Raw genomic sequence first — 19,588 nt, 5'->3', positions numbered from 1 at the left:
CCCCATCTCTCCTTCCAAAAGAGTGCGTCACCAGAACACCTCACACTTTTTAAACAAGAGGTTCTCTCCCTGTTACAAAAACATGTAATCGAACTAGTCTCATTACACCATCGGGGGACGGGGGTATACTCCATATACCTTTTTAATTCCAAAAAAGGACGGCTCTCTCAGGCCTATATTGGACCTAAGAACGCTAAACCTCTATATTCAGTCAGATCATTTCCAAATGGTCACACGACAAAAGGTGCTCCAACTGCTTCAGCAAGTCGACTTCCTTTCCACTCTAGATTTAAAGGACGCTTACTTTCATACTACCATTCACCCAGCTCACGGGAAATATCTCAGGTTTGTGGTGGACGGACAACACTACCAATTCAAAGCTCTCCCATTTCGGGTAACTACAGCACCCAGAGCCTTCACCAAGTGTTTGGCAGTAGTCGCAGCACACTTGAGAAGACAACAAATTCACGTCTTCCCTTACTTAGACGACTGGCTAATATAAAAGCCAACTTACAACACAGCTGCATACAACACACTCACAAAACAATTCTGCTGCTTTACAACTTGGGATTCACTGTAAACCTCTCCAAGTCTCATCTCCAACCCACCAACACAAAGCATACTTGGGAGCCACAATATATACTTGCAAGGCTCTAGCATACCACAACCCCGTCAGAATATGCAACATATAAACTTTAATATCACAATTTCATCCCCAACACTCATTACCAGCTCAACTGTTCATGAAACTCATCGGAATGATGGCATTTTGCATTCTAATCGTTCCTTAGGCTTGACTCCAAATGTGTCTCCTACAGAAATGCTTAGCACGTCAGTGGAACAAGGCTCAAGGTCAGTTAACAGATCGGGTGTTAGTAGACGGCTGCACTCCTCTCTCTGCAGTGGTGGAATACACAAAACATTTCCAAAGGGTGGCCATTCATTGACCGGGTTCCACAGAGAATGCTCACAGCAGACGCATCCCTCACCGGTGAGGGAGCTCCTCTTCAAAAACATACCATTCAGGGCATCTGGACTCTGCAACAAAAATTATTCCACATAAACCATCTGTAACTGTTAGCAATTTTTCTAGCACTGAAAGCTTTTCAGACACATCTCGTAGGCAAAGCTGTCCTAATTCGTACAGACATGACCGCGATGTACTACATACAAAAACAGGGAGGGACACGCTCCCTACAGCTCTTGCACCTAGCTCAAAGCATATGGAGATGGGCCTTGCCTCAAAAAATATATCTCCTTGCAGAACATCTCCCATGAGTAAACCATCAAATTGCAGATCTGCTCAGTCTTCAAAGACAACAGATCCACGAAAGGGAACTACACCCTCAAGTTCTTCTACCATTTTTCCAAATGTGGGGCTTCCCAGACTACCTCGTGACTACAAAGACTTCTTCAAAGAAAAACAAAGTGCAAACATCCGGGCCCAACACCAGATGGCGATCTATGCTAACGCGTATAAATCTACAGCTTTATATGCCAAGAACAGATGCTTACTGGATAAGTAGCATTTTCCTTATATATTACTATTATACTCCTCCTCCTACCAAAGGAATAAGCACTGGCGGGGTGAGTTCAATCGTTGTTTATTCTTAACGCATGCAAACACACAGGCGCGTTCAGACTAACACCTTTGTCAATGTTGTCAGGCGCGCCGGAAACCAATTTTAATCTCACAGTGCAATAATATATGGTTGTGTAATATTACACAATGGCAGTTGCTAATACGCAGTTATGGTTCAGCCACTCTTTTCCTTAAACTACATGTTTGAGGCATATGTGGCTGTAAATGCACATTCTATGCATTATCCTGCCATCTAGTGTTGGTCTAGGATGTGTGCAAGTTTATCTTCGAAGAATGTCTTACGAGTCACAAGATATTGTGACTCCTTCTCTTGCTGGTAATGTACATAATCATAAACTCCATAGTTTGTTTTCTTCTGCAGTCTGGTTAGGACGTGTCCTCCTTCAGTTCAACACTGTTGTGGTGCACTCTAAAAGGTTTACATGGTTCCAACCTCCGTCAGTATTGTTATCGATTGCGTTCCTATTTCCCTTCGGTGACTCCTGAATCGACAGTGATTTTCCAACGTCTTTGGGCCCACGTGGCCTTCGCACTTTGGGGCTTTCTTCAGTCCTTTGGTGTATCTCCCCCACAATGAATGTTCACATGGTGATGGATTGAACACCTTTTTGCTACAGTCCTTGGTGTCAAGCAAAATACCCTTTGACCGTTATACATCAGGTCTGCAAATTGTCACACTCCCTCGAGCACAATGAAGCTGATTGCAACACTTGCTGATCCTTTCGTTAGAAGAAAACTTTGCGACCGTCTGGATCGACGGCTTGAAATGTCAGAGGAGCAGAGATGACACAAAGGACTTTTTTAGCACCAGTAATCTGTCACACTCCCTCGAGCATAATGAAGCTGATTGCAACACTTGCTGATCCTTTCGTTCGAAGAAAACTTTGCGACCGTCTGGATCGACGGCTTGAAATGTCAGAGGAGCAGAGATGACACAAAGGACCTTTTTAGCACCAGTGACATTGCAAGTATCTACTGCGGACGAAGGGACCTTCTACCTGACAACAGGTGGGGCTCCAACCTCGAAATCCAGAGTCTTCCACCAGCGCAGCCAGCCGGGAGTACTGTATTTCTCCCTGTCCCCAAACTTGCAACCAAACCTATGCAAAGCAACGCTTCTCAAAGGGTCGCACAGTTACTCTGGAGCACCACAGACTGACTGCTGGGCCACCACTGCCTTCAAGCCATAGTGGGCTCCGACTAACCACTTTAGACGTAATGCCCGGCCCCAATTTGCAGCTGAATAAAATATTACGGCTGACTGCATCTTAACTGCCCTCTCCTGCCTCAGAGTTGAGCTAACAATTTCGGCATTGAAACTCAAACCGCCATCCAAGCCAAAACAATCTCCGGTGAGCCAAGACCATCGGCGTCTAGCAGCAAGTTCGGCCAAGAGTCATGGACTATCGATTATTTACTAACTACAAGAAGAGCCACTCGCTAGAAACACCTGATGATCCATCCACATACAGGCCAGATAATCACCCACCCTCTTGGATCTGCTGCTCAACCATCTAAACTGCAACTGTCCTTTGAAGAAGTCTTTGAGATGCCACCACCACCAAAGCAGCGGTAGAGAATGGATAAGGCTACAAGCTGTTTGCATTTCACAATTCCACCACCCTTGCCTGCTCCACAACTCACCCTGACCTCCTGTTACTCCAGCTGACCCTATATCATACACACCTCAAGGGTCAACGCATTTAGATTTAGGGGGACGGGGGCATGGGGATACCTTTGAAATCCCAGCGCAGGATAAGCTCTGATGATACTGATCTTTCAGCGGATACATTTGATGACCTATGCCCTGGAAAACCTTCCCTTCCAGATGATGCCACCTACTACCACAACTTCATTGGTAGGACTGCCACCTTCCATAAAGTGGATCTACACACTAAGCCGTTAGAGGATGATTTCCTTTTTGAGATCCTTTCCTCCTCATAACGCTCCGCTCAGTACCTCCCCATGATTAAAGGCATGCTCCGACACACCCTAGACATCTTCAATGACCCAGTTCAAGCTAGGGTCATTACACCAAGGGTGGCTAAGAAATACAAGACTTCCCCAACTGACCCACTCCTCTGTGGCCAGCTTCAACCGGACTCTTGAGAGTCCGCTAATGCACGAAAAAGGGCCAACTCTCGGAGCACTGGTGATGTACCTCCACCAGATAGAGTGTTAGAGAATAGATCCTGCAGGCAAGAGGGTAGCTGCGCAAGTGGCCAACCATTGGTGGATTACCAATTCCATTGGGTTACTTTATCGGTATGACTGGGCTCGTTGGGACAAAATGGGAAAAATCCTCCAATATCACGTAGATGAATACAAGAGTGGCTATGAGATCGTCTCTGAAGTAAGCAGATCTCAAACACCACCATACACTGTGCCCTAGACGGTGCAGATACTGCTGCTAGGAGGGTTAACTTAAGTGTCCTACCTAGGCATGCTTGGCTCTGTCTCTCTGGTTTCTAACTGGAAGTCCAGCAAAAGCTACTTAATCTGCCTTTCGATGGGGAATATCCATTTGGCCCACAGGTAGATACTTTATTCGAAAAAAATAGAAAGGATAATTAAACTGTGAAAGTAATGTGTCCTTCAAACCCCTCCCCATTGCGGGTCCTTTCGCCGCTGATCCTACTGTGGAGGTTTCAAAACCCCTTCCCCAAAAATTTCCACATCATACTAACGGTCATAAGCCCAAAGCAACTCTTCCAGGGGCTTTTTTTCGAGGCTCCTACAGAAGGAACAATTCAAAGGGTAGCGGTAAAGGTGGTTCCCCAAAGGGTCTGCCACTACCAAATAACCCCTGACTTACCTTTCATCCCAACCTCCCCCGATGACATGTATTCAGTTTGGGTTGGTTCCCTCCCCTGACCAGTGGGTTTTGGATATTATCCAGCTTGGTTATTGACTGGAGCTCACTTCCCCATCTCTCAACATTCCACCTCTCAAATACATACTCTCCCTACAACACCAGCGGTTACTCAGGAAAGAGGTCTAACGCTCCTCCAGAAAGGAGCCATAGAACCCATCCCTCACCATCAAGAGTTTGAGCGTTTAATCGCTATACTTCCTTATCCCCAAAGAGGACAGGTCCCTCAGACCACTTTTACATCTCAGGTGCCCCTAAACTAATGCATTCTCTCAGAGCACTTTCTCATGGTCTCTCATGATGTCATCCTGCTACTACAGCAAGGCAACTTCATGGCCGCACTCTGCCTCAAGTACGCCTATTTCCACATTCTGGTGCTTCCTGCACATCAGCGCTACCTCAGATTTGTAGTAAGCGGACAGCATTTCAAATTAAAGGTGCTCCCTTTCGGAATCACTGCCTCACCCAGGGTCTCTACCAAGTACTTCGCAGTGGTGGCTGCTCATCTATGCAGACATGGCATCCACATCTTTCCCTATCTGGGTGATTCTCATCAACAGTACCACTCTTCTAAAATGTCAGCAACACACTCAGGTCACTATCAACCTGCTCCACGAACTAGGCTTTACTATTGACGCTTTAAAATCCCATCTCCAACCACTCAACCTTATTGAGGGGCAATCCTCAATTCAGAAATGGCTATAGCCTACCCAAATGCCGCCAGGATACAGTCCTTTCAGGCATTAATTTCTCTTTCAACTAAATCAACAGGTACATTAAGGACAGTGATGTGCCTCCTCTGCATGATGGCCTCATGCATCGCTATAGTACTTGATGCTAGGTTACATATGCGACCATTACTAGAGTGCTTATCGCACCAATGGTCTCCAGCGGAGAATTAATGGGAAGATCTAGTGTTGGTCGGCCGACAAACTTGCCAGTCCCTGCAATGGGGGAACACCAAGTTGTTAAAAAGGAAGCCATTAGACCCAGTGCAGCAGAAGACCATAATAACGAATGCCTCCCTTATGGGATGGAGAGCGCATTCACAATGTTTAGCTGTCCAAGGTCAGTGGAATCCCAGTCAACAAGTTCTCTACATACATCACCTAGAGCTACTACCTTTTCACCTTCTACTGAAAGCTTTCCTTCAACTAATTGGCAAGGTCGTCCTCATCAAGACGTACAACATGACAGCCACATAATACCTTTTGAAACCAGGGGCACTAGATACCCTCCTGTCCCTCACTTAGCCCAGAACATTTGGAAATGGGCTCTCCATCACAAGTCACCTCTTAGCGGAATACTTACCGGGACTAGATAACAACTATGCCGACCTCCGTAAGATGCAGCAACAAATCCATGAGTGGGAACCCCACACAGAAGTCCTCCACAACTATTTGCAGCTTCGGGAACTACCAGAGATAGACCTCTTCGCCACAGCAGAAAATGGCAAATGCTCAAACTTAGCCTCCAGGTTTCCACAATCCAAAGGCAATAGACTGTGGATGTGTTGGTCAGGGATATTTGCTTATGCCTTTCTCCTCTCTCGCTACTTCAGTATGTGGGTCAGGAACTTCGACAAACCTCTTATCCCCCCCCCCCCCCCCCCCCCCCCCCACCCCCACCCCTCCCCTTCATCCTGGTGGATCCTGCATGGGCATGATAGCAATGGTTCACAACTCTTCTCAAACTCTCTGTGGTCCCCCACTGGTCTCAATCACTTCCCTTAGATGTCTCAGTGAGCTTCAGGCACTAACCTTTGCAGAACCCTTCTTCCAAATCCGTAGAGAGGGTTATTCTCCGCACCAATCCTAAGTTTCTCCTAAAGATGGTTTTCACAGTTTCACCTCAATCTATTGAACCTTTCCCTCAACCTGACTCAGGAGAGCAGGCTGTCCAATCAATCAATCAATCAATCATACTTTAGATATTAAACAGGCCCTTGTGTATTATATTGACAAAACTAAATCTATTAAAAAAACTAAACAGCTTTCAGCTTTCTCCAAACCCCATACAGGGAAAGCCATTCCTAAAGCTGGCTTTGCTAGATGGAATATTAAATGCATCCAGATTTGCTATTCTGGCCTAAAAGGACCTTAACTATGCCTCCTGGAGCCCATTCCACTTGGAAAAAATTGTATTTCTTGGGAATTTTTTTTTCAAAACAGATTTTATGGACAGATCATATAAGTGGCCACAGATCTCTGTACCCCAGAGGTATCTGCCAGGTATCAATAAATTTGTACAATAACGCAATCCGTCATTACTTTCTTAGTCAAAACAATGGGAACAATCACAACCCTAACCCCTCTCCCAACTACCCCCCCTCCCACCCAGATCCCTCCCCCCGCACGGCATTCGATCGATCAAGCCACTCACACACCTATCCGATCATCGAGCTCACTCATACGTCTGGATCCGGATCCTGCTCTATCGGGGCTCTAGCCAAAGACCCCTGTATTCAGCCCACCTCTTCCATATCTTGTAGTGTTTGCTGGGGCAGCCGTGAGCCAGAAATATGGGCCTCTCCATCCCCATACAGAAGTCCAGGCCTCTCTTCCAGGCGAGAAGTGATGGGGGCTGCGGGTCCTTCCAGGCCCTAGCTATGTCGCGCTTGGCTATTGTTAGTCCCAATAGTAACAAATGTCTCTTGTACAGATTGCCCCCCACTCCCTCCAGCACATGCAGTAGACCCAAGCACGGCGTGCGCGGGAGCACCCAGCCTAACGCCTCATCCAGACCATTCCAGACACCACGCCAGAACCTATCCAGGCACCCACAACTCCACACTGTATGAAGGAATGTACCTTCCTCGCTCCCACACAGAGTACACTCTGGGGATGTAATGAGTCCTGCCTTCCACAGCCTCTGTCGTGTGTAGTACACTCTGTGAAAGTATTTAAATTGAATCTGCCAGAGGCGGATCGAGATGGCCGCGCCTCGAGGACTCGCCAGCGCTTCGTTCCAATCTTCTTCCTCCAGCAGCCCAACGTCCTCCTCCCATTTCTCCTGAAGGGAGCTTAAGTCAGAGGAGCAATGTATGATCAGAGATTGATAGATGCGAGATTTTTTTGGTATCTAGCTCCCCCATAAAGACTCGGGCCTCCAAGGGGCTAAACTCAGGGAGGGAAATCAGACCATCCAGATCTGGAGTCAGGGCATGACGAAATTGCAAGTAGCGGAAAAATTGTGTGCTGGCCATGTCGTACTCCACTCTCAGCTCCTGGAACGATTTAAGCGTCGTCCCAGCCATAACATCACCCAACCTAGAGATGCCGATGGCATCCCATCCCGCGAATCCCGCCAGGGTAGCCAGACCCAGGAGGCGGCTGTTGCGCCAGAGGGGAGTCTCCTCGGTCAATGTTCGCCACCATCCCATCCGCCTCAGCGCCCGCCGCCAGACGTCGAACACAACCGCCTGCACCCTGGATGACTGAATCGCCGCGACCGCGACGTTGGCCCGCCTAATATTGTGCTGCGTCGCCCGCTTAGGCATAAAGACAGCTTGGTCCGGATGTATGAGATCGGAGATGTATGGCAACAATCTATTGGCCAGAGCCTTAGCCAAGACTTTGGCCTCCACGTTCAATAAGGAGATTGGGCGATACGACGCGTATTGCTCGGGGGCCGACCAGGTTTGTGAAAGACCACCATCTCAGCGTGTCTCCAGTCTTGGGGCATGCAACCCAGTTCCCGTGCCTTCTCTACTACCGCTCTGTATTGGGTTCCCAACTGGAGATGAAATTTCTTAAAGAATTCACTGGGGAAGCCGCTGTATTCAGTTCCCCAAGAGCGGTTCCTAGCTCGTCCTCAGTCAAGGGTTTATACAGGCTATCGCGGGCTTCATCTGAGAGCGCCCGCGGTGGTAGATCCACTATAAACTTGTCGATCAAATCCTCACCAATGCATTCATGCGGGGAGTATAGGTCGGCATAGTAGGTTGCGAAGCCTTCCGAAAGTGACCTGGGATCAGTTATCAGGGCACCGGACTCATCTAGTATTCTCGGAGGGGTCTGGGTCTGAAACTGGCCCTGACACAACCTATGCAACATCGTCCCAGATTTGTCCCCCCATTGTTGGTACACCCTGCTGCGGGTCGCCAGCCACATCTGCCGCGCCTCATCAAGTAGCAACGAAGTGTAGGACTGTTGCGCTAGCAGCAGTTGCTCCAGCGCCCGGTCTTCCCCTCCCGAACCACTACGCTGCTCTAAATCCCGTATGGCCGCCTCCGCTTGATCAAGAGTCTCCCTACGCCGTCTCTTGACTGCCACACACCACGCTATATCTATGCCTCTCAATGTGGGCTTCATGGCTTCCCAGAGCGTTGCCATAATCGCCACAGTTCCAGTATTCTCTGCCAAGTATTGCGCTATGGCTTTCCACATGTGGGCCTGGTAATCCCCCGGCTGTAGGTGCCAAACTGATAGGCGCCAACAAAACTGCTGTTCCCTCCGGTCTAATCTCATAGTAACCGCCACCGGAGAATGGTCCGACAGCTCCCGTGGCAAAATATCCGCGGCCTCCACCCTACCTTGAGCCGCCAGAGGGACGAAAATGTAGTCCAGCCTAGAGAATGAGTGATGGACTGCCGAGAGGAAAGTGTATTCTCGCTGTGTGCCATGTATATATCTCCATGTGTCCACCCATCCCAGATTCCTGGTCATATCATACAATTTGGTATGTCCAGATACTACTGTAACCCCCACGCCCCCCCCCCCCCCCCCCGGTCTGTACCTGTCGCTCGCCTGATCAAACACATCGTTCCAGTCACCCCCAATGACAGCCAACACATTTGGGGTAGCCGCCCACACCGTTAAGATCTTTTCAACCAGGGACCACTGCAAGGGGGGCGGGGCGTACACACAGCCAAACACTACCTCCTCGTCCCCAAGCGTACCTTGAATAAAAATGTATCGACCTTGTGGGTCCTGCCAGTGAGTGGAGTGCACATATGGAACCCTGCGGTGCACCAGTATGGCCACGCATTTGGATCCCCTGGCAAAACCAGCATGGAAAACCTGACTGTAACCAAAGCGCTGAAGGCATAGTGTCTTAGTCCCCAGAAGATGCGTTTCCTGCAGCATAACATCTGCCCCCACTCTTTTAGCCTGTTTCAGAACCGCTCCCAGCTTGATCTTGTCTAGCACCCCTCTCACGTTCCAATTAAGGGCCCGAAGTGTGGCCCCAGGCCCAGCGGCCCCTCTATCCAGGCTCGACATCAAGGACCCTTCGCAGCCAGTATCCATGACACTCACCACCTGTGTGTGCTTCCAGGCTCGACATCAAGGACCCTTCGCAGCCAGTATCCATGACACTCACCACCTGTGTGTGCTTCCAGCCACCATCACGATCGCATCAGAGCCGTGCAGTCCCCCGATCCACCAACTTCACAGAACTCCCCTCCCCCCCACACCTCAAAAACCGATGAAGTATCTGTCGCGGTGCAGTGCGGCTTCCGCCTCCAACATGAGACCGACAACCCACCCCACCAATGGATCCCCATAACTGCAGTTAACTCTCCCAACACTTACTCCCTCCCACCCTCGCCTGAAAGGAACCCTGCCCACCCGTGTACTCTCCCCCACGACCCCCCCCCCCCCCCCCCCCCCCCCCCCCCCCCCCCATAAACCATCAACCGTCATCCGCTCACTTGGTCTCACACAAGGCACAGGCACCTCGCTCTCCCCCCCAGAAAGGAGGGAATTAAGTCAATCTGTCCGCAATATGCCTCTAGGCGCCCTCACGTGCCCTTCTTCTGTTTCTCGGCTGCTCCAATCGCCGTCTCCGAAGCCGTACTTGACACAGACCGCTGTCAGGATCGGGATCTCCTAATTGCTTTTAAGTCGGGAGGATCTGGTCTGCGCATCATCATGTGAAGAGTCTGAGTCTCGCCCCCGGGGAGTGTGCACTTTCACCGGTCTAATTTCGTCTGTCCATAGAAACACATCCTCCGGGGAATTAAAGAAGTGAGTGCGAGATCGGAATATAACTCTTAGGCGGGCTGGATAGAGAAGTGCATATTGTATCTTCAGATCGCGCAAAGTGCCTTGGCCGCCGTAAAGGACTGGCGCTGCTGTTGTGCCAAGCGGGTATAGTCTGAAAAGATCAGGATCGTGTGATTTTCGTATCGCAGTGGTTCTTTCGCTCTGGCCTGTTTGAGGATCACATCTGTCATGGTAATTGAGAAGCTTCGCAATCACCTGCTGCGGCCTCGCTCCCTCGGGCGGTTTTTGCATCAGGGCCCGGTGCGCCCTTTCTATAACAAAGCAACTGGAGAGGGTCTCCGGTGAAATCCAGCTTCCAAGCCACTGCGTCAGGAAGCCCTCCATATCTCCCTTCTCACATCCCTCCGGCAGGCCTACAAAGCGGAGGTTGTTGCGCCTGGCGCGCCCTTCTGCATCTTCCACCCGAAGCGCCAGGCCCTTTTGTGTGGATTCCAGGACAGCCACTTTGCGTTTGAGAGTCACCACGTCATCTTCTACCCCAGATATCCGAGCTTCGGCTGCTGTGATGCGGGAAACCGCATTCCGCAAGTCCTGGCGAAGGAGCGTAACTTCGGATCCCACTGCCCCAATTTTAGCATCCAACGCGTCCCGGGACTGGGTAATGGCTGCCATTAGTGCTGCATTGTCTGGCCTGGTCGCCTGGGATCCACCAGAGGCCCCCGCACTGCCTCCCGGCCCTGTGAACTTGTCAATGGGCCCCTGCTTAGGGCCTCCTCCGCCTGCCCCGCGGGTTATGATGAGTGTACTTCACTAAAATCAGAGGCAGCCAAGCAGGCACTGTCGGATCACCGCCCACTATGCCACCAAACAGGGGGCCCCACCGCGGTTCGAACCGACCGCCGAATAGTCGGGCCAGGCACTCCAACACGGCGTCCAGTGGCCCCGATCGCGCCGGTCAAGGTCCAGCCGTGGCATGCGCAACCGGGGTCCCCGTGTCCCTCAATCAGATCTCAGCCACCGCCGACCTTCCTCTGGTGTGGCGCTGGTCTTCCCGCTGCCGCCTAGGGGGCCCCCCTGTCTGTTACCTCAATGTAAGGCTGTTTGGTCTCCCGCTTCTCAGCCGCTCTGTAGGAGCTCTCCGTGTTGGCAGCTGGGCTCGTCAGGTCCCACGATTGTATTCGGCCGGCGCCCTCCACTGCCAGGACCCGGCCCTCTTCACTGACGCACTGCTGGGCTTTATTAAGAGGGAAGAGGGGCACTCGCCTGGCCGTTCCGCTCCGGCTGCGTGTTTTCCGCCCTCCGAGCGGGCCGCGTTGCTCCGCCGCCTCCTGCAGGGCCGCTGTGTAGGGCCAGTACCTCCCGGTTCAAGGTCGAGGCGTCTCCCAGATGTATAGGGCCAGGCGCGGCCCTCCGCCGCCGTAGGTCCGCCGCCTGTCAGCCGAGCTCCGGCCGCCTCCGCGTGGTGTTTCCCCGGGTCGCGAAACTAGAGCTCCCCGGCTTACGGAGGCCGCCTAGGCCGCACCGCGTCCGCCTACCCTCACTCGCCTCCAGCGGCGCCGACCCAGCTTAAAGTGTGCCAATTTGAGCTCCGCGACCCCTCGCATCTAGCGCAACTCTCGGGCCGCAGTCTGATGGGGAGGAACAGGATATTTCGGCGGATGATCGGCTGGCGGGGACGGAGCTCAACTAGGCTGCGTCCGCCATGCTTGCCGTCCAAGCCACGCCCCCATTTCTTGGGAATTTTCCTATTGCAGATTGTAGCAGCTACATGGTCCACAACACATACTTTTACAAAACATTGTGTGGCTGTACTGGCTCTTCAACAAGCTAGTGTTGGTCATGCAGTTATATGTACACTTTGCTAAACTACTGCTACTCCCACAGGCTAGCCACTGCTATTACATTCTATGCATAGCATGTGTATCTACAGCCACTCATGCTTCAAATGCAAAATGTCACCCAGTAAATATCTGTTTGTGGCATGTAGTGCTGTGGATTCACATGTGCCCAGCCTCCTCCCCAGACACCTGTGATTGTTGCTGTCAATTTAATATTTCTTACTTTCTTCTTTGCATGGACATCTCTCTTTACTATGTTTTGTTCCACATGTCATCCTCACCTGCAATGCAAGCAAACAATCGAACAATGGAGTTAATGACAATGCGCATACCAGCAACAAGAGGAGTCCCAATACCTTGTGAGTTGAAAGACTTTATTCGAAGAAATAACATGTTTACACATCAGAGTTCAACACTAGATAGCGGGATTATGCATAGCATGTTAATCTACGGTAGTACAAGCCACGAACAGATGCTTACTGGGTAAGTAACATTTTCCTTTTGGTTTGCCTAGAACTCTGGCTTCTGTGAAATGATCTTCCCAACATTTGGCACAAGCTTAGCTTATGCTGGTAAGGTCTGGCATGCTAATTTTCCTGTAGTTCCTTATAGGTGGAAAAAAGTTAAAAGGGAGTTGAAAAAGATTTTTTATTTTTTTTTAGCTTCTGGGGAAATGTTTCTCATCCCGCCAACCAAAAACACTGAATGGATTTATGCCAAAGTTAAAATGATTGTAGAATATGACTCAAAAACCTTATTCTGGTTTCAAAAATGTACCAAGTAGATGACTCAAAAACATTATTCCAGTTTCCAAAATGTACCAAGTAGGCTTGAAAGACAAAATCTTTGTACATATTGTCTGGTAAATTAAACCATTCTGAAACTTGGGATCTCTGTCATATATTGATGTGAGAGTGAATCAAAAACAGAGTAAAGCATTATTTTTCCTGCCTTATTGAAAATCGCAGTTTCAGAGCAGTTGAAAAATAATTCACAGCAATCGGGTGGCACAGTAAGGGGTAGCCAACGGCAGGCAAATTCTAAGGGGCACTCAAACCAGATTTAAAAAGTGAAAATTAACACGCTTCCCACACAATTATAGTTCTAGTTACCTTTGAGGCACAAGTTATTGTTATCTTAGGGCACAAGTTAGTTACTTGAGATAATTGTAACTGTAAAATGTATATGGTTTTGTGTGTGTAAAATCTGAGCACAACTTGAAACGTCCCTGTAACCTGTTTTTTTTTGTGTGAATTTCTAAGTTTGTTTTTTTAGCTCTTTTTGCCAACTGTAAAATCTCTGTAACCTTCGTTTTTCAGTGAATATATATTCACTGAAAAAACCAAACGTTACAGGGACGTTATAGTTAGGAAAACCAATTACAAAAAACCTTAACAATTCGCTGAAAAAAGCCAAAGGTTAAAAGGACATAGTTAGGCTCAGATTTTACACACATAATTCCAGCAGTTATAGATACCCGAGCTAACTATAACTTAGGCCCCCGCAGTGCATTACCTATGACCTCACATATTACATCACTCATGATCTGCTCAGTGACATCACAGATGATGTCACTGATGGCATCACAACCCGTCAGTGGGTCCTGCAATTCTAACCCTGCCTCAGGGCCCATAAAACCATTAGAAAACCTCCTGGATCACTTGCTGGGCCTAGGGTTGCGTTTGCTGACCATGACTGACCACTATGTAGCGTTTCTTTGTAGTAAGACAACACTACATTTTATCAGACAGGGATGTGGAATTCCTATAGCCCGACGCCCAGGACATTTTGTTTGGGGTCAAGGGCAACAAGTTTTCATGCGTATTTTGTCCTTGCGACAAGTAGGCCCACCCCCAGGAACACAAACCATTTGGCTGCCGGTTTACAGTGCCACATTATAGATCAGGAAAGGGCATGCTCTGCAGTTAAGGTAATATTTTTGTACATATGTTAATGCTGTTCACCCTTCTATATAGGTTTCATTAATTAAAAGCCTTTATTAATAGGGTGAGCGCTCTAAACAAATGTTGTAAGCTCTGATGGTACTACTGACGGTTCCAAGTATAAAAATTGAGGATTCTTTGCTTTCAAAATAAAATATTCATAAAAAAATGAAAGCAGGAAAAAAAACATTTAGTTAAACTTCTGTAAAATTTCTGGTACCATTTCTTTGCAGCATCATTTAGTAACCTTGGTTGATGCATGCTAGTTTTCCTGAAAATATTCATTATGGAGAATGAGTGTAACCAGTTTCAATAAGATTATGGGAAACAAATAAACAACCATTGGCAAAGCCAGTAGGTCTGACATTGGTGATCAGCTTTTGAGTATTGTCAATGTGTGAATTGTTTTGGCATGGTTTTTGTAAAACCTTATTGGTGTGGGAGCTGCCGGCCCTCGTTAGTATAACAAACATTGGCGAAAGCAAAAATTGATTTTGCTCTCAAAAAGCACACACTGCCACAGTAGTTACTGGCACGGAACAAAACTATTTTGTGTGCCGATATGCTCCTTGTGAAAGAGCAGAATGCTGTCACTCTCAGTGAAGCCAGCTGATACAGAGAGAGCACAGATGTTTAATAAATGCAAACGGTTATGGCCAACGCCAGACCAAATTATGGGCCAAATTATTTAAGAAAGTCTCAAAAGTGCACCCATGATGTGTCCTTGCATTAAGTGCAGATATATGGCTTTCTTGAATTCCCAAAAATGTACAGTAGTAGGACAAGAAATAGTAGTCCTAGAAAATATTTGTGAACTGACTGCATTTAAGCATGAGCAAATTTGCATGTGTAGATTTGCTCATGTGAAAATCTGAGTGTTTGCAAGTTTACTTTCTCTCCAACCACTTTTTTCCCCAACTCTGGAAGGTTTAATTCTGCCATTGTCAGGAGTAAATTTCTCAGTATAGGAAAAGTTTAGAGCAGTGTGGTTTAAAACCCTTAAATCATGCAAGTTAGTAGGTTTGCACAGACTCCAAAGGGCATTCTAACCCTGGAACTATTGCTTACCACTGCCTTCTGCACCATTATTTAGACATGCGCAAACATGGCAACATAAGGGGATTGCAAGTATTCAAACACTACTAAGGGTATGAACCCTGGTATAATTAGAGAGGCTATATCAGAGCTCTTATATAATGAGATTGCTGTCAAAATGTGTCGCCGCACTACATGGCACCAAAGGGACAAGTGTATTTTGTTAAAGGACAAGCAGATTTATGAAGCAACCTGCCCCATGGACAAGTAGATATTTTATTAAATTCCACACCCCTGATTATCATTAAAAACCCTAAAACTTTGTTAAACTAGAATTATAGTTAAAGCAAACCCATAGAAAGTTCTAAAAACCCTACACTGAAATTCATTAGTTATTTTGAGCAGTGCCACTGTAACTCCCCCTCTATGCCATTCTCAGATTCCCACATACAAGACATCATACTGGGCATGGGTGAACGCCATGTCAACGTGTGCATAGCATAACTGAAAGTCAGTTCCTACAGCCCACAGGAAGCTTCGACATTTCATTTAGGTCCTTAGATTGGTTGAAGGCAAATACCTTCATTTATTGCACAGTAGTAATTACCTTATGCCATACCCAGTCACGTTTTGGGTAAAACAGAGTTTGTTCATGGTCAGTAAAAGATCGTGTCAAAGCTGAATTCTTCATGTGACTAATGGCCTGAAATAAAAAGTATTGTTCCCTTGGTGATTAACTGATGCGTGCATATGTTTATTTTATTTATTAAACACAGATTAAAACATAATGTATGTAGTTCATCAAGGAAACATTTTTTTCATTTCACAGATTGTGTTGGTTTTAACTGTCCTGAGCACATAGCAAAATCCATCGAAACACATCGACAACAACCCTCTGTGGTTTTAAGATTATCGTATTAATAATTTGTGTAAATGTTTTTAATATGATGACTATTGTATCATAAAGTATAGGAATATATGTCATTAAGTGTCAATCCATCACAATTCATGTTTGTTCTGTGATACAGGTATAGAAAAACAGCTTGCCTTGATGAACTACATACATGATGTTTTAATCTGTGTTTAATAAATCAAATGACAAACATATACATTTGAAATTGCTAAGTGTGATATCTCCATTGAATTCAGTGCTTCTTTGTGGTATTACTTATATCCGTGTGGTGAGCAAATGTGGAAAGAATGAGACTTATTCAGAAATAACTGGTTCATATAGCAGAAATAGTTATTGTGTAGGATAATTTGGAGCACGCATCAGTTAATCACCAAGGGAACAATCCTTTTTTAACTTTGTGACTTACCCATTTCCCTGTGGTTTAAGGGTTACTCTCTTTTTTTATATCTGAAATAAAAAGTATAACACCAAGCTTGTTAAAGCCATATCGTTTTGGTGGTATTTGAAGAACTATCAGAGAGGAATTAAGTAGCGGTAGGCTAAAAATAATGCTTTCAAAATCCTTGTGTTTTCCAAAGTGATGCTGATCAAGTCTGAAAGAAGTGACAAACTGAAAATTCACAATTTTGAGTTTACATTTAAAAGCAACAAATATTTCAGTTTCCTTGTTCTCTTTTTTCTTTCTCTATTTTAGCCGGAGTTCTACCAGGTATGCCACACCAAAAAAGATTATGAAGAGATTGGTCCTAGTATCTGTCGCCACAACCCTGTGTTTGGAGTTATGTCATAAAGCTGGTATCCTGTGTAATCACTGTTTGGGAGCCCAAGTTCTCCGCAATATTGAGGGTGACTGATGTATTAAAAAATGAATGACCATAAGATGAAGACCAAACGCAACTCAACAGGAATATTTTAATGTTTCAACATGAGGACATAGTAGAAAGCCAAAATGATTTAAGTGTTGTTTTTTCCTTCTGATTGAATATTTGATCCTGTGTTTAACAAAACAAAGAAGTGGGTTTTAGTTATTTTCGTGCCCTGATATTTTGTATATTAATGGATTATCCAACATTTGATGGGAGTTGACTGTGTGTAGATGGTCAGTTCTATAATACTTGAATTGTACCTTGGGTGTACAATGCAAGAGCTTGTTTATATTTCATACTTTTTTTTATATACAGTGAGGAAAAATGTCATTGAGGAAGCAAATCCTGATCCTTTCAGAAAAATACCAATAGCAATTATAATATTTAATTACAATAAACTTCAAACTGCCACATAACTGCTTTCTTTCTCATGTGACTAGTTATTACAAATTGCAACCAATATAAGTATCCTAGTTTCACACATTGTAACTCAACACTTGCTGTGTGAATCAAGGAAGTATTCTGAATTATCTTCTGCCTGCTAGTGCTTTGATTACTTCGCGCATTCTCATTCTATTAGATGCTGGAAAAAAGAGTTAAGACAAGACTGTTGGACCAGTATTTCAGATCTTTGTGTCATTTAAGATTAAATCTAAACCCAGTCATTAAAATTGGTGTATTTAAAGCCTAGCACCTTTCCAATAAAGATACAATCTTTTTATGTCTGTGTAAGATTTATTTGAAAATTGCGTGCACATTGATTGTATATGTAATTTCTGGAATGTTTTAAGATGTCGCAGCAAATGACCTAAATTTACCTACAGTTAGACCCAGGGTCATGGTAAAGGGACAGTGAGGTGGAGGATGAAGCAGCAGGTTGGTCACCATTCCTTATTTTGTCTCCTCTGTGCTGACTGCCTGTTTTTGCTGCAGGACCCCAAGTTATGAGGTATTCAGCTTTCTGTTGATGCAGTGATGTTGTATTTGTGGGTTCTATAGAAAAAATACTAATTTGCCCGTCAAACATCATGGGCCTGGTAATGTCCTTGTGGAGCCAGAGGTAATCCGTCAGGGTTGCCGGCAAATAGTTTTAGACTTTGGAAGTATTTAAGACCTTGATGTTCGAGGAATATGAGCTGTAGATCATATGCTTTAGCGTAGATCGTCATCTGGTGTTGGGTCTGGATGTTTGCACTTTGTTTTTGTTTGACAAAGTCTTTGCATTCACATGGTTGAGGACTCCTTTTGGTGATTATGAACATGGGCATCAACTCCATCCCCAGATTGTTTTTTTCTGCCATCGAGTTCGGATGTGTATTGCTTCGGTTCTGTATTGTTTTAGAACGCCTTCGACGCGCAATCCTCTTCCCTCGACGTATTGTCTTTCGATCGCTGTTTCCCATTCGACGCATATCGTGTATACTGTGAACCTTCGATCGGGAACTTCGAGGCGGGTCGTCGACCCTACCCATGCCGACCATGCCAGCAGTCGATGGAACGGACCCCGTTCAAGCTATGTCCCGTGTGTCATGCTAAGTTTACACTCACTGACTTGCATGAGGTCTGCAACCTATGCTTATCCACAGAACATGAAGGAAAATCCTGTGAGGTGTGTCGAGCATTCCGATCGAAGACAATCCATGATCAGTGGGCTCAATGCCACGAGATCCAACACAGCACCTGCTTGTGCTCAACGCCACGAGATCCAACACAGCACCTGCTCCATACCGGATATCTTCGGCGAAGAACTAGATCACAATCCTTCTGCAGAAGCCGAAGAAGAACTGGTCTCTGTGTCCGAAGCTGACTCTGACATGGAGGAAGACCTGAACGTCACTCCGGGTCAACATACCGTGATTACAGATCCCCATTTGCCCACTCAAACAAAGGATAAGGCTCCGGTATCACCCTCGGGCTCCTGTTAACACTGAGAAAGTTTCAGATGCCCTGCCCTCCAGCCCAGCTATGAAACAAACACAGGCCTTCTGGCTCAGACTTGAGCCGGCCCCAGTCCAGCGCCGAACCAACACCTTCGACACCGACACAGGAGGAGGAAACATTAGCCACTTCCCACGCTGTCGGCAACGAAGACCTCTTCGGCACAGAAAACCTCAGTCGAAACCCTCCAAAACAAAGACTCAGAACCAAAATCGTCCAAGCCTAAAGCCTCGGAGCTGAAAAGCTCAACACCTAAAAGCTCGGAGCAGACCACCTCCGCGCCGAAAAGTTTGGAGCTGAAACATACCACTCCGAAGACTCCACAGCCTAAACCGGCTAAAGCCAAGCATTCTGATTCCAAACACTCGGCACCCAAAGACACTGACCAAATCTTCGATGCCAAAATGTGCTCCTAAAGGAACAGATACTCCTTCCTAGGAACGTCCATCCAAAGACACACCGCTGGATCCAAAACAAAAAAAGACTTCGTATTGATCCAAAAACTGGACACCTTCTGGCTACTCTTCCTAAAAAACGGAAGTTAGACTGCCCGCAAGATGCCCCTATACCTCTGAAGAAAAGAGATGAGTACTAACCCTTCTCCCCCTTATATACCTCCATTTCCTCCTCCT

At 46.7% G+C, this 19,588-nt stretch overlaps 1 protein-coding gene across 1 annotated transcript in view; it reads left to right on the top strand.

Annotated features, from left to right (window-relative positions):
* The window catches only part of ACTR3 (actin related protein 3), a 478,950-nt gene extending 461,211 nt beyond the window's left edge, over window positions 1-17,739 (top strand). Inside the window, exon 12 of the mRNA XM_086957055.1 lies at window positions 16,847-17,739. Coding sequence (XP_086813181.1) covers window positions 16,847-16,942 — 96 coding nt within the window. The 3' untranslated portion in view covers window positions 16,943-17,739. The remainder of the gene's footprint in view (window positions 1-16,846) is intronic.
* Window positions 17,740-19,588: the final 1,849 nt, after the last annotated feature.

This window comes from Lissotriton vulgaris, chromosome 2_1, assembly GCF_964263255.1.
Source record: "Lissotriton vulgaris chromosome 2_1, aLisVul1.2, whole genome shotgun sequence".
NCBI classification, from domain to species: Eukaryota; Metazoa; Chordata; class Amphibia; order Caudata; family Salamandridae; genus Lissotriton; species Lissotriton vulgaris.
This window is presented reverse-complemented; position numbering and strand designations above follow the sequence as displayed.